This window comes from Schistocerca serialis, chromosome 11 (assembly GCF_023864345.2).
Source record: "Schistocerca serialis cubense isolate TAMUIC-IGC-003099 chromosome 11, iqSchSeri2.2, whole genome shotgun sequence".
NCBI lineage: Eukaryota > Metazoa > Arthropoda > Insecta > Orthoptera > Acrididae > Schistocerca > Schistocerca serialis.
The window spans coordinates 173,984,888-173,998,489 of NC_064648.1; the positions used below are offsets into that span (position 1 = coordinate 173,984,888).

General features: G+C 45.9%; 1 protein-coding gene across 1 annotated transcript in view; it reads right to left on the bottom strand.

The window, feature by feature from the left end:
- LOC126426607 (solute carrier family 2, facilitated glucose transporter member 8-like) overlaps nt 1-13,602 on the bottom strand; it is a 93,155-nt gene that overhangs the window by 11,216 nt on the left and 68,337 nt on the right. The window contains exon 3 of the mRNA XM_050088499.1: nt 8,837-9,105. Coding sequence (XP_049944456.1) covers nt 8,837-9,105 — 269 coding nt within the window. The remainder of the gene's footprint in view (nt 1-8,836; nt 9,106-13,602) is intronic.

The following is a 13,602-nucleotide window of genomic DNA, read 5'->3' on the forward strand; positions in this document are numbered from 1 at the left end:
CTGAATCGATTTAGGGAAATCACGGAAAACCTAAATCAGGATGGCTGGAGACGGGATTGAACCGTCGTCCTCCCGAATGCGAGTCCTGTGTGCTAACCACTGCGCCACCTCGCTCGGTGAGGTAACATTGTCCTTCTGTTTTCTGACACGGGAAAGAGCAGGATTGCAAGCAGATTTTAAACAAAAACCTGCATCCCTGTTTCCAACGCTGCTCGTTACATTAATCTCAACAGCTCCCATAATAACACTGTCCCGTTATCTCGGTATTGTTATATAACATAGGGTGACCAGTATCCAAACAATGTTCAGCAGTAGCAGATGTAGAATGAGATTTTCACTCTGCAGCGGAGGGTGCGCCGATATGAAACTTCCTGGCAGATTAAAACTGTGTGCTGGACCGACACTCGAACTCGGGACCCGAGTTCGAATCTCGGTCCGGCACACAGTTTTAATCTGCCAGCAAGTTTCATATCAGCACACACTCCGCTGCAGAGTGAAAATCTCATTCTGGAAACATCCCCCAGGCTGTGGCTAAGCCATGTCTCCGCAATATCCTTTCTTTCAGGAGTGCAAGTTCTGCAAGGTTCGCAGGAAAGCTTCTGTAAAGTTTGGAAGGTAGGAGACGAGGTACTGGCAGAAGTAAAGCTGTGAGGACGGGGCGTGAGTCGCGCTTGGGTAGCTCAGTTGGTAGAGCACTTGCCTGCGAAAGGCAAAGGTCCCGAGTTCGAGTCTCGGTCCGACACACAGTTTTAATCTGCCAGGAAGTTTCAGTAGCAGATCTAGTTGGCTGCTGTAATCGTGTCTGCCTTTTACACTGAGTCCATCGGTTCTCCACGGTCCTGATAGTTTGACCAATATATGCCAAGCTGCAGTTACAAGGAATGCTATATACAACCGTCTTAGGCAGACCAACCCAAAAACACTCTAATTTGAGATGGAGGTCTGAAAACACATTTCACATCGTATTTCCGTAAAATACGACCGATCTTGTTGGAAATTCTTCTTGCGTAAGGCCAAAAGGCAGTAGACTCAGTATTATCATCAGTCACCCGATGCACTGTTGGTCGATAGCGCAACGCACGTTCAATCTATCACTATTACCATTCTGACGGAATGTAGTTTGAAGATGGGCCAGCTCAGCTGGCAAAGTGTCAGTGCCGGAAATGACATGTGCCCTGTGTACCAAGGTACGGAGTACCCCTTCAAATTAAGCTGGATTGTGACAAATATCAGCCTGTGAATAGAAGTCAGTGTGAGTACGTTTCCGGTAAACTACATTTCCCAATGATCTATTAATCTTACTCCTAATCAAAACGTGAAGAAAGGGAAGGCAACCATCCTCTTCCACCTCCATCATAAAACGAGTGTTCGGGTGGATCGAGTTCAGATGTTCTAGAAAGGTTTTCAAATTCTCCGTACCATGAAACCAAACAACAAAAGTATCATCAACATATATGAAGAAACAGGCGGGTTTGAAAGGCGCTGACTCCAATGCACGTTGCTCGAGGTCTTCCATAAACAAATTTGCAATCACAGGAGACAACGGGCTACCCATAGCACCTCCATCTGTCTGCTCGTAATGCTGGTCACTGAATAAAAAGTACCGTAAGCGGATGTCAACAAGTGTCGAAAGACACTAGTTAATTCAACACCAAACCTAAACTCAATTAACCGCAACGAATCAGACAGAGGAACACGAGTGAACAGAGAGACCACATCAAAACTTACTAGAATATCAGTCATTGAAGTGCATTCGCTCCAAACGACATAAGAAATCATCTGAGTTCCTGATACTTGTAAACAGGGATGGAGATTTTTGTTTATGTTATGTAACAATACCGAGATATTGGCATGCAAGTCCAGCTATTGGGACAGTGTTATTAAGGAAGCTGTTGAGATTAAATTAGCGAGCAACCTTGTAAACAGGGATGGAGGCTTTTGTTTGAACTCTGCTATGAATCCTGCCCTCTTCCAAGTCAAAAAACAGAGGGACAAAGTCAATGTTACCTCACCTGCTAGTTCGTAGTCTTTCACTATCGATACCTCTGGCTCTGGTCACCCTTGTGGCACTAGTGTTCAGCGTCTGTGTGTGTGTGTGTGTGTGTGTGTATGTAATCTTTCCTGAATTGCTCCAGGAAACGAGGCTTTAAATTTGCCCGTACATCGCCTGTCCGTTGCAGTTTGTGCCTTGAAAATGGCGGGGAGTACCCCTGCTGAGATATCGGCGGTCGCTGTAAATATTACCTGGCTGAATTGCCATAAGTAGTTTGAAAATTGTATAGATCAGGAGAAAATCAGGTCTCACAGATTACATCAGAAATCAGTGACTTCAAATGTGGACTACTCATTGGCTATCCCCTGAGTGACAATCATCAGGAACGTTCCAGGCCCTCTAAAGCTACCCTAGTCGACTGTTGGTGACGTTGTTGTGAAGTGGAAATGTGAAGGGACAGCCACGACTAAACCGAGACCAGAACAGACCTCGTGTACTGAAGGAGAGAAACTGTCGTGCATTGTGAAGATCGACTGTTAAGAGAGGACGGAATCTCCAGTGAGTACCAAAGTTCTACCAGCAGTTCGGCTTGCACAGTGATTGTGCAAAAAGGCGTTAAGAATCATGTGGTACAATAGTCGAGCCGGTCTTCATTTAGTAAGCGGCGCTCGAGACGGTGTAAAAAGCGATGGCACTGCACAGTGTATGACTGTATACACGTGGTTTGGAGTGACGAGGAAGGCTGTACCGTGTACCAATCCGGTGGAAGGATTTGTGTCTCTCGAATGCCTTGAGAATGTTGCCCGCCATAAAGTGTAATACCAGCAGTGAAGTATGGAGAAGACGGTGTTACGGAATCTTTCGTGTCTAGGGCGTGGTTTCCTTATTGTACTTGCAGAGGCATACAAACATGTTTTACAGGATTTTTCACTGCATACAGTAGAGGAACATTTGGGAGATGATGATTGTATAAGGACGACACTGTCCCGTTTTTACGACAGCATCTTTAAGGGGACATTGTACGTGAAATTTGTTGAAATTTGACATTTTCTGTTTTCTACTCCATAATGTACTTTGGAGTTTCCTGAACATTTCGGTACATAATACATTAAAATCAGACAATTGTGGGACCTTCAAATAGTATTTTGAATGTTGACGTGTGACTGTCAAATTTCGCGGTTACGCATATACTGGCACAGTTGAGCAGTCATATCTTGGGAACTACACCGTCTAGAAGGCTGTGAATTGCTTTGTTCTGTGCCTACTGCTACGTCTCAGACGTTCGCATTAATAATAAACAAATCAGTCCTTTGTTTCTGATACTAATTTTCGTTCAAAGTAGTGTCGTGTCTGATTGCAAGACAATAAAATGTGCTGGAAAAGTAGCAGACAAAGTAATTGATGAATTACAGCAATATTATGCGAAGACCATTAGAGATAACTATGACAATTTAGAGAAGATGAAAAGAGCTGTGTGGAGCACTTTCTTTCATCGAATATCAACCGATGAAAAGCCATGTCATGCTTTGTGTCCACCTCCACAAAACACTTGGTGTAAATATAGGCGAGCTGAATTTTCTGACACCCTGCATGAATTTACACATAAAAATTCTCTTCCTTCAGCAGTAATGGAGGCAATCAAAGATATTTACAGAGATTTGGCAAATCCTGAGCTACTAAACAAATCTTTACATAGGAAGACCCAGAATGTAAATGAATCTTTCAATTATGTTGTGTGGCGGCATGTGCGTAAAAATGTATTTGTTGGCTTTGTGACTCTAAAGTTAGCAGTGCCTCAAGCTGAAATAACTTTTAATGGTGGGAAATATGAAAGAATTAAGGTTCTGGAGAAGTTAGGGGTAAGATTGGGACAGAACACAGCTAAAGGACTGCAGGAAGTGGATGAGCTTCATGTACGTGAAGCAGAGTTAGCTGCTCAGCAAATGACAAAAGAAACCAGAAAGAAGAGGAGGAGGCAAGCACTGGGCTGTTGTGACACTGAAGAAGACACAGGCTATGGGCCAGGGCAATTCTAGAGCATAAAAGACGCAGAAATGTAAGTCAGTATAAGAATTTGTAATAAAAAAGTTTTAAACCTCAATATCTCTGAACTACATTCTTTTGCAATAAATAACCCATTTTCTAAAAAAGTACTCATGGTAGAGGCATGAAATTTTCACAGCATGCCAAGAGTGATATTCAACACATATGGAACTAGAATGATTAAAATATCCTAAGTTGTTTTGTTTTTGTTCATTTATTTACAAAATCTGTCAAAAAATGAGTGTTTGAAAAAAAAAGAGGACATGCCCCACAATACAATTTTAGTAATAATTCTAGTCCAGTATATCTAGAAAAGTGCATTCAATAATTATGGAAAACTGTAAGTTTGTCTCTTAAAGAGTTTCCACGATAATGGGTCACAAAATTAGATAAAATTTAACATTGGCAGCAAAGGAGAAACTGGGTGATCAAAAAGTCAATATAAATTTGAAAACTGAATAAATCACGGAATAATGTAGATGGAGAAGTACAAATTGACACACATGCATGGAATGACATGGGTTTTATTAGAGCCAAAAAAATACAAAAGTTCAAAAAATGTCCAACAGATGGCGCTTCATCTGGTCAGAATAGCAATGATTAGCATAACAAAGTAAGACAAAGCAACGATTATGTTCTTTACAGCAAATGCTCAATATGTCCACCATCATTCCTCAACAATAGCTCTAGTCGAGGAATAATGTTGTGAACAGCACTGAAAAGCATGTCCGGAGTTACGGCAAGGCATTGGCGCCGGATGTTGTCTTTCAGCATCCCTAGAGATGTCGGTCGATCACGATACACTTGCGACTTCAGGTAACCCCAAAGCCAATAATCGCAGGGACTGAGGTCTGGGAACCTGGGAGGCCAAGCACGACGAAAGTGGCGGCTGAGCACACGATCATCACCAAACGTCGTGCGCAAGAGATCTTTCACGCGTCTAGCAGTATGGGATGGAGCGCTATCCTGCATAAACATCGTACGTTCCAGCAGGTGTTTATCAGCCACGCTGGGGATGATGCGGTTGTGTAACATATTGGCGTACCTCTCACCCTTCACTGTAGCAGTTACAAAACCAGAATCACGCATTTCCTCGAAGAAAAAAGGCCCGATAACGGTAGATGTGGTAAATCCAACCCATACCGTGACTTTCTCGTCGTGCAATGGAGTTTCCACGACAGTTCTAGGATTTTAGGTAGCCCAAATTCTGCAGTTGTGGGCGTTGACAGACCCTCGGAGCGTGAAATGAGCTTCATCGGTCCACAACACATTACTCAACCAATCGTCATCTTCCGCCATGTTTTGAAACGCCCACACCGCAAATGCCCTCCGCTTCACTAAATCGCCAGGTAACAGTTCACGATTCCGATGGATTTTGTACGGATAGCATCGGAGGGTACGCCTAAGTGCCAACCAAACAGTAGTGTATGGAAAGCCAGTGCGACATGCGACTGCACGAGCGCTGACTTCTCCGTGCATAGACGAACCCGCTACAGTATCCATTTCTTCCTGAACTGTCTCAGCAGCATTACGCCTTGTGCTCGGTCGGCCACTATGGGGTCTATCGTGTAAACAACCCGTGGCTTCAAACTTCGAAATCATTCTCGCCACAGCTGCATTTGTCAACGGACCTTTACCTGTTCCAATCCCCTTCCTATGGCGATAGGATCGTAATGCTGAACTAGCACATTCCCCATTCTGATAATACAGCTTCAGTAAAGGCTCCTTTTCAGGTAACGTCAACACGCTGCGACTGCTGGCGCATCTGATTCTCTCTCTCATTACAGCTCCTTTTATACACGATTGTCATGCGCAGTCACTGACGTTTTGCTATCCAGCGCCATCTGTCGGACATTTTGTGAGCTTTGTTTTTTTTTTTTTTTGTTCTAACAAAACTCAATGTCATTCAAAGCATGTGTGTCAGTTTTTACCTCTCTATCTAAATTATTCCGTGGTTTATTAAGTTTTCAAATTTATACTGACTTTTTGATCACCTGGTACAATGTCCCCTTAAGGCAATTTCTTTTTGGAGCAATACACCACCACTTGTGTCTTGTGCTGTTCGTTTAAGTACAACCCAGGTTTCGGTCTTTCATGTTATTTTGAGGTATTTGATTTTATGCCTTTAACATACATTACAAGACACTCAGCATGTTGTCAAGTTCAATGTTGGCCAAAAATTAAGAAAAATATTGGTTCCCCACGAAATGTCAGATTTAAAATGGTAACAGATCATTAAATAATCATAGGATCCCGTCGTATTTACTAAAAGCAGGCTTACGTTGGTAAATAAAAGATGAACACATGTCCCTAAGACATAAGGACGTTTTAAGGACATCAGAGTGTATTCATTGTGCGACAGGCAGCAGAAGTGGTAGTATAGGCTGTGAACAGTGGTGCTGGAAGTTTACAAAGCACGTCTCAGTCCAGTCAATTCCACAGGTTATGCAGTCTGCACACGCTACCATAAAACAGTATAGCACTCCGAATGATACCCTCAGCTTACACCATCGCAAAATCGCTTTGGACCTCGCCGTGCCTAGACGTGATGCTACACGGTGACACTTATTGAACTGTATGAACAAAAACGTAAATTAGTTAGAAACTACGGCGTGCACACATTTTATTCAACATGTAAACGTCACTACAGATGTTCGGATTTAGGTTATGACATATTCGGTACGCCCACCATCATTAGCGATGATGTGGCGCAGACGAATAGCGAAATTCTACGTGACGGCTGAAGTGTCAGAACGTTGATACTGTCGGTGACCTCCCGAATACCTGTTTTCAGCTCAGAAATGGTATTGGGATTGTTGTTGTACACCCTGCCTTTAGTACAGACGCACAAAATGAGTCGCACGTGTTCAGATCCAGAGGATATGGCAGACAATGGAGGCCCACGCCAGTAGCCTCTGAGTAGCCCAGAATGAGAATACGGTCCCCAAAGTGCTCCTCCAGGACATCAAACACTGTCCAGCTTTGATGGTGTCGAGCTCCGTCTCGCATGCATCACATCTCGTCGAAATCAGAGGCACTTTGGAAAACTGGGATGAAATCATCTTCCAAAACCTTCACATAGAGTTTGGTAGTTACCATGGTATTGAGGAATATCGCACCGATTATTCCGTGACTGGATACTGTCCACCACACAATCCCATGTTTAGGGTGAAGAGACTTCGCGATTGTGAAATGCGAATTCTCAGTTCCCCAAATGCGCCAGTTCTGCTTATTGACAAACCCGTCCAAATGAAAGAGGGCTTCATTGCTAAACCAAACGAATTAAAGAAAACCATGCACATACTAATTTCCACGGTGCCCTGAGGCCAACTGTGCAGTTTGAATGTCATTATGCAAACCGTTATTTGATATACACTACTGGCCATTAAAATTGCTACACCAAGAAGAAATGCTGATGATAAACAGGTATTCATTGGACAAATATATTATACTAGAACTGACATACGATTACATTTTCAGGCAATTTGCGTGCATAGACCCTGAGAAATCAGTACCCAGAACAACCACCTGTGGCAGTAATAACGACCTTGATACGCCTGCGCATTGAGTAAGAGCTTGGATGGTGTGTACAGGTACAGCTGCCCATGCAGCTTCAACAGGATAGCATAGTTCATCAAGAGTAGTGACTGGCGTATTGTGACGAGCCAGTTGCTCGGCCACCATTGACCAGACGTTTCAATTGGTGAGAGATCTGGAGAATGTGCTGGCCAGGGCAGCAGTGGAACATTTTCTGTATCCATAAAGGCCCGTACAGGACCTGCAACATGCGATCGTGCATTATCCTGCTGAAATGTAGGGTTTTGCAGGGATCGCATGAAGAGTAGAGCCACAGGTCGTAACACATCTGAAATGTAAGCTCCACTGATCAAAGTGCCGTCAATGCAAACAAGAGGTGACCGAGACGTGTAACCAATGCCACCCCATACCATCACGCCGGGTGATACGCCAGTATGGCGATGACGAATACACGCTTCCAATGTGCGTTCGACGCGATGTCGCCAAACACGGATGCGACCAGCATGATGCTGTGAACAGAAACTGGATTCATCCGAAAAAATGACGTTTTGCCACTCGTGCACCCAGGTTCGTCGTCGAGTACACCATCGCAGGCGCTCCTGTCTGTGATGCAGCGTCAAGGGTAACCGCAGACACGGTCTCCGAGCTGACAGTCCGTGCTGCTGCAAACGTCGTCCAACTGTTGGTGCAGATGGTTGTTGTCTTTCAAACGTCCCCATCTGTTGACTCAGGGATCGAGACGTGGCTGCACGATCCGTTACAGCCATGCAGATAAGATGTCTGTCATTTCGTTACGAGGCCGTTCGTATCCAGCACGGCGTTCCGTATCACCCTACTGAACCACCGATTCCATATTCTGCTAACAGTCATCGGATCTCGTCCAACGCGAGCACCAATGTCGCGATAGGCTACAATCCGACCTTTATCAAAATCGGAAACGTGACGGTACGCATTTCTCCTCCTTACACGAGGCATCACAAGAGCGTTTCACCAGGCGACGCCGGTCAACTGCTGTTTGCGTATGAGCAATCGGTTGGGAACTTTCCTCATGTCAGCACACTGCATGTGTCGCCACCGGCGCCAGCCTTGTGTGAATGCTCTGAAAAGCTAATCATTTGCATATAACAGCATCTTCTTCCTGTCGGTTAAATTTCGCGTCTGTAGCACGTAATGTTCGTGGTATAGCAATTTTAATGGCCAGTAGTGTAGTTCAACAAGAGCGGTGTGCGGTGTGGTGGTGCAGAGGAGTACAGCAGGACTCACCGAGTCTCCCCAGATGAGGAACGCCCAGCCGGCCAGGAAGAGGGGGCCCAGGCAGAGCCCGGCCCGCTTGCGGCCCAGCACGTCGGCCAGCCGCCCCACGGGCAGCGAGAACGCCAGCGCCCCCAGCGACATGCAGCCCGAGACCCAGGACAGCTGCCACGACTGGTAGCACTGCGCTCCGGCCGCAGACGCGTAGCCGCACTGCAGCTCCGGGATGGCCACGCTGGTCCAGCCCAGTGTCGTGCCCGTGCCCAGCGCCCCGATGCTCACTGCGGACGGGTCCGGGCGGGGCCGAGGTCGGTCTGGGACTCTGGGTGTCTGCTGATGGCTCTCATACAGTAGAATATCCAGAATGAGATTTTCACTCTGCAGCGGAGTGTGTGCTGATATGAAACTCTCTCGGTCTGGCACACAGTTTTAATCTGCCAGCAAGCTTCATATCAGCGCACACGCCGCTGCAGAGTGAAAATCTCATTCTGGAAACATCCCCCAGGCTGTGGCTAAGCCATGTCTCCGCAATATCCTTTCTTTCAGGACTGCTAGTCCTGCAAGGTTCGCAGGAAAGCTTCTGTTAAGTTTGGAAGGTAGGAGACGAGGTACTGGCAGAAGTAGACCTGTGACGACGGGGCGTGAGTCGTGCTTGGGTAGCTCAGTTGGTAGAGTACTTGCCCGCAAAAGGCAAAGGTCCCGAGTACGAGTCTCGGTCGGGCACACAGTTTTAATCTACCAGGAAGTTTCGTATCAGCGCACACTCCGCTGCAGAGTGAAAATCTCATTCTGGATACCTTTGGAATGTTTTGTATCGCCGAGTTCGTGCCGGGCCTCACTGAATGACATCAATACCTGTCCTCAGCGCAGCACTCCATGAAGAATGGGCTGCCATTCGCCAAGAAACCTTCCAGCACCTGATTAAAAGTGTGCCTGCGAGAGTGGAAGCTGTCATCAAGGCTAAGGGTGGACCAACAGCATACCGAATTCCAGCATTACCGATGGAGGGCGCCATGAACTTGTAGGTAATCAGCCAGGTGTCTGGATAATTTTCCTCATATAGTGTGTTTACTTCTTGGCTTGTAGTCAAGTCCCTCTTTATAGGTTATCAAATTCATATCTCCCATAGGTATACGTTGACTAACCAAAGCATTATGATCAGTGCCCACTACAAGAACAAATGCTGACATCGAGGACACATTATCCAGTCAGGAAGGTATACATGCTGTAATACCTAGGCTATGCATGGAGATATTTTTTTGTTTTACTGAAGTATACTTTTTCAACGTTGCTGGCACATTAAAACTGTGTGCTGGATAGAGACTCGAACTCGGGACCTTTGCCTTTCGTTGGAAAGTGCTCTACCGGTTGATCTACTCGAGCACGACCCGCGCCTCTTCCCCACAGCTCTACTTCCGCGAATACAGCTGCTACCATCCAAACTTCAAAGACGTTTTCGTGTGAAATTTGCAAGACTAGCACTCCAAGAGGAATGGACATTTTCTATTTTGACTGTGCCCCTGCACTGTTTCAAAAGTCTCCATCAGTTACCCATTTATGTAACTTGTTGAAATATAATGCTGTGCCTGGGAATGATGGTGTGCTGATGAAAGCGTTTGTATTTGGAATGAATCACGGTTCGGCACTACCGCAGATGACCATTGCAGTGAGTATTGTGGCGACACAGGGAGAGGTCCAGCCGGCCCGGTGGCCGAGCGGTTCTAGGCGCTTCAGTCGGGAACCGCGTGACCGGTACGGTCGCAGGTTCGAATCCTGCCTCGGGCATGGATGTGTGTGATGTCCTTAGGTTAGTTAGGTTTAAGTAGTTCTAAGTTCTAGGGGACTGATGACCTCAGATGTTAAGTCCCATAGTGCTCAGAGCCATTTGAACCATTTTTAGGGAGAGTTCCCATCCTTAAAATGTTTTAGAGAGCCACATTAGTGTTACTCCTGGTGAAGAAGTGCGCGAAGCCATCGATTATGGCTTCAGGTCACAGCTGTTGGGGACTGAGTGAATCCTGATGCCACAACAGTGGGCCACAGATTTCCTGCACTCTTAAATTTACACATAATTTGACTCCATTTTGTAATCACTGAAGTAACTTCACATGCACTCTCAATTCGTTAATTTTCATTTCGTTTCCTGTCCCCTTTCTGGGTGCTCCACTTTTTCTGCCAGGCAGTCTATGGTTTGTCTCTCTCAGTCCTTTGACATTTCAAAGACCAAACTACAATAGATATGATAGTGAAATTACTCCGCAGGCTAGACAATCTCAAAGAATTTCTAACCCCACATCAGTTCTGCCAACAACTGCCGCCAGAGTGTAGCAATGCGCACAAGGAGTAGTGTGATTTTCAGAAAGATAATCGCCGATTACTAAGCAAATAAATTATCGTGGTATGGATGTTCAAATGGTTCAAATGGCTCTGAGCACTATGGGACTTAACTTCTGAGGTCATCAGTCTCTTAGAACTTGGAACTACTTAAACCTAACTAACCTAAGGACATAACACACATCCATGCCCGAAGCAGGATTCGAACCTGCGCGACTGTAGCGCCTAGAACTGCTCAGCCATCCCAGCCCGGCAGTATGGATGTGAGGCAGCTGCTGTGAAAACAATTAAAGACTAGTATTATATAGGTTTCTGGCAACTGGAAGTGTTCTGAATCATTTGGGTGGTGCACATCGTAATGTTTCATAAGAGACAGCGGAGGACACGAGAAAAGCATTTCTCAAAAGCCCCTTGAAGCGTCCCCAGCTCTCTTGTGGTCCCCTTTTTAGGTACTCCACGTAGACGTCTGCTCGTAGATACGTATCGTCGGTTTTTTTTTTTTCCTTTATTGTAATTTTCAGCACCTCATACAAGGCGGGCTGGCAGCAGCATAATACGCCGCTCTTCAGCCTTATGGGGTACAATAATATGAGATAGGTGACACAGAAAATACAAAAAATGGCGGGCAAAGAAAGTAGTTACAAAAAAACAAAAAACAAGAAGCCGTTCACGTTGGACGACAAAAACACTAACACTTGTTGACACGGCGCACAAAACACGGAGAACTGCGACGGCACATGTGAACAGTTGAGTTGTAACTGCACGAAACACAAAACGAAGCACACACACTAGACACTGATGGCGATGATCTCCGGCGCGCGAATGTTCACTATGCGTGTGCGAGTCCGGGGACCTGCCAAGAGAGGAGTAGGAGAGGGAGAGGGGAGGGCAGAGATACCACGGGCAGGGGAGAAAGGGGGGGAGGGAGGAAGGGGGAGGGGAAGCCCGGGGGGAAGAGTGGTGGAGGGAGGGGACGGGGGAAAAGGAAAGAGAAGGGGAGGGAAGGGAAGAGAAGGGAGTGAGGGAGGGTGCCTAAAGGAAAGGACACCGGATGTGGGTGGTGGGGCAGCGTCAAAGTTGATAGGAGGGGTAGATGGAGGGGAGAAGGACATCATCAGGGAGGGGGAGCTGGCGGAAGCCACCTTGGGAGAGAGTAAGGAGGGTGGAGAGATGGAGACCGGGTGGGACGTGGGAATACAGGCGCGGCAGCAGGCGGGGATGGGAGAGGATCGGGGATACGAGTGGGTGAGGAGGATCAAGTTTACGGGAGGTGTACAGGATCCGTATCCTTTCAAGGAAAAGGAGGAGGTGGGGGAAGGGGATGAGATCATACAGGATCCACGTGGGGGAGGGGAGGGGAGATGGATGCGATAGGCGAGGCGGAGAGCATGGCGTTCAAGGATTTGGAGGGATTTATAATATCGTCGGTAGGTTTTCCGGCTTTACTTCCCGACAGCGACGACTCTCCGATGAGGTGCGGGCCCTGTGTTTCGCTATTACTACGAGTCTCGTAAATATCGCTTTTATTTAGTAATTTGCCCGGCTAAAACTCTCCCCTTTTATGATTAAGACAGCCTGCGCCACCTTTCAGAGGGAGTGGGGATGTCAAAGAATCACAGAAGTTCGTATTAAGCAGTCCGTACAACACGTAAACCTTCACTTCAGTTAGCGTATCAGTTAATGCCTACGCTTTCCGCTAGATGGTGCTGACTTACTGCTGAATAGCTTTGGTTCCGTAAAACCTCCACTGATTATTACTAGGTAGATGAAATAAGTACAACACTCTTGTATTTCACTTTCACTCTATATTCGAGGATTAAGATGGTGATGGATGAAGGTCTATTTAAAAGGTTCCTAGCCTGGAGGAATCTAAATAGTCCGCAAATGCCGATATGCGCGCGCTCTACGTCCAGATTCGCAAATAACGACACACGACACTTTCAAAAGTCCACGCGTTAATATCTGAATACCGGTACCTCTGAATTCACTCGTATCAGCAGATAATTTGAGTTTCTGTCATCTATATGTCCGTAAAGTTCCAATCTAGCACTAAAGTCCTAAAATCCCCTTAATATTCCGTTGCTACCAACAGTCAGAGATCGTACACTACATCACTTTTAATCTCCGTAATATTCGAACAGTTTATCGTGAATCTCAACACGATGAAGACCAATCTAATTATTGTCTCGCTGACTGACACGGGTTCCCGCCCTTTAACGAAACGATCAAGGAAAAAAGACGGCAATAATGACGATCAGGCCTTTTTATAGGTTTTTCATCACAAGAGTTTAACGTCGCCGCCTTCTCCATGACGGAGCTTCCGTGGCTTTGCTGTACTTAGACGTTAAACTAGTTGCTGATATACTATAATTTTGATCTGCAATTACCGAACTCTGATTCTACACTATTTTCCTCTCTAAAAATTCTATTCTTAATGTTAAATT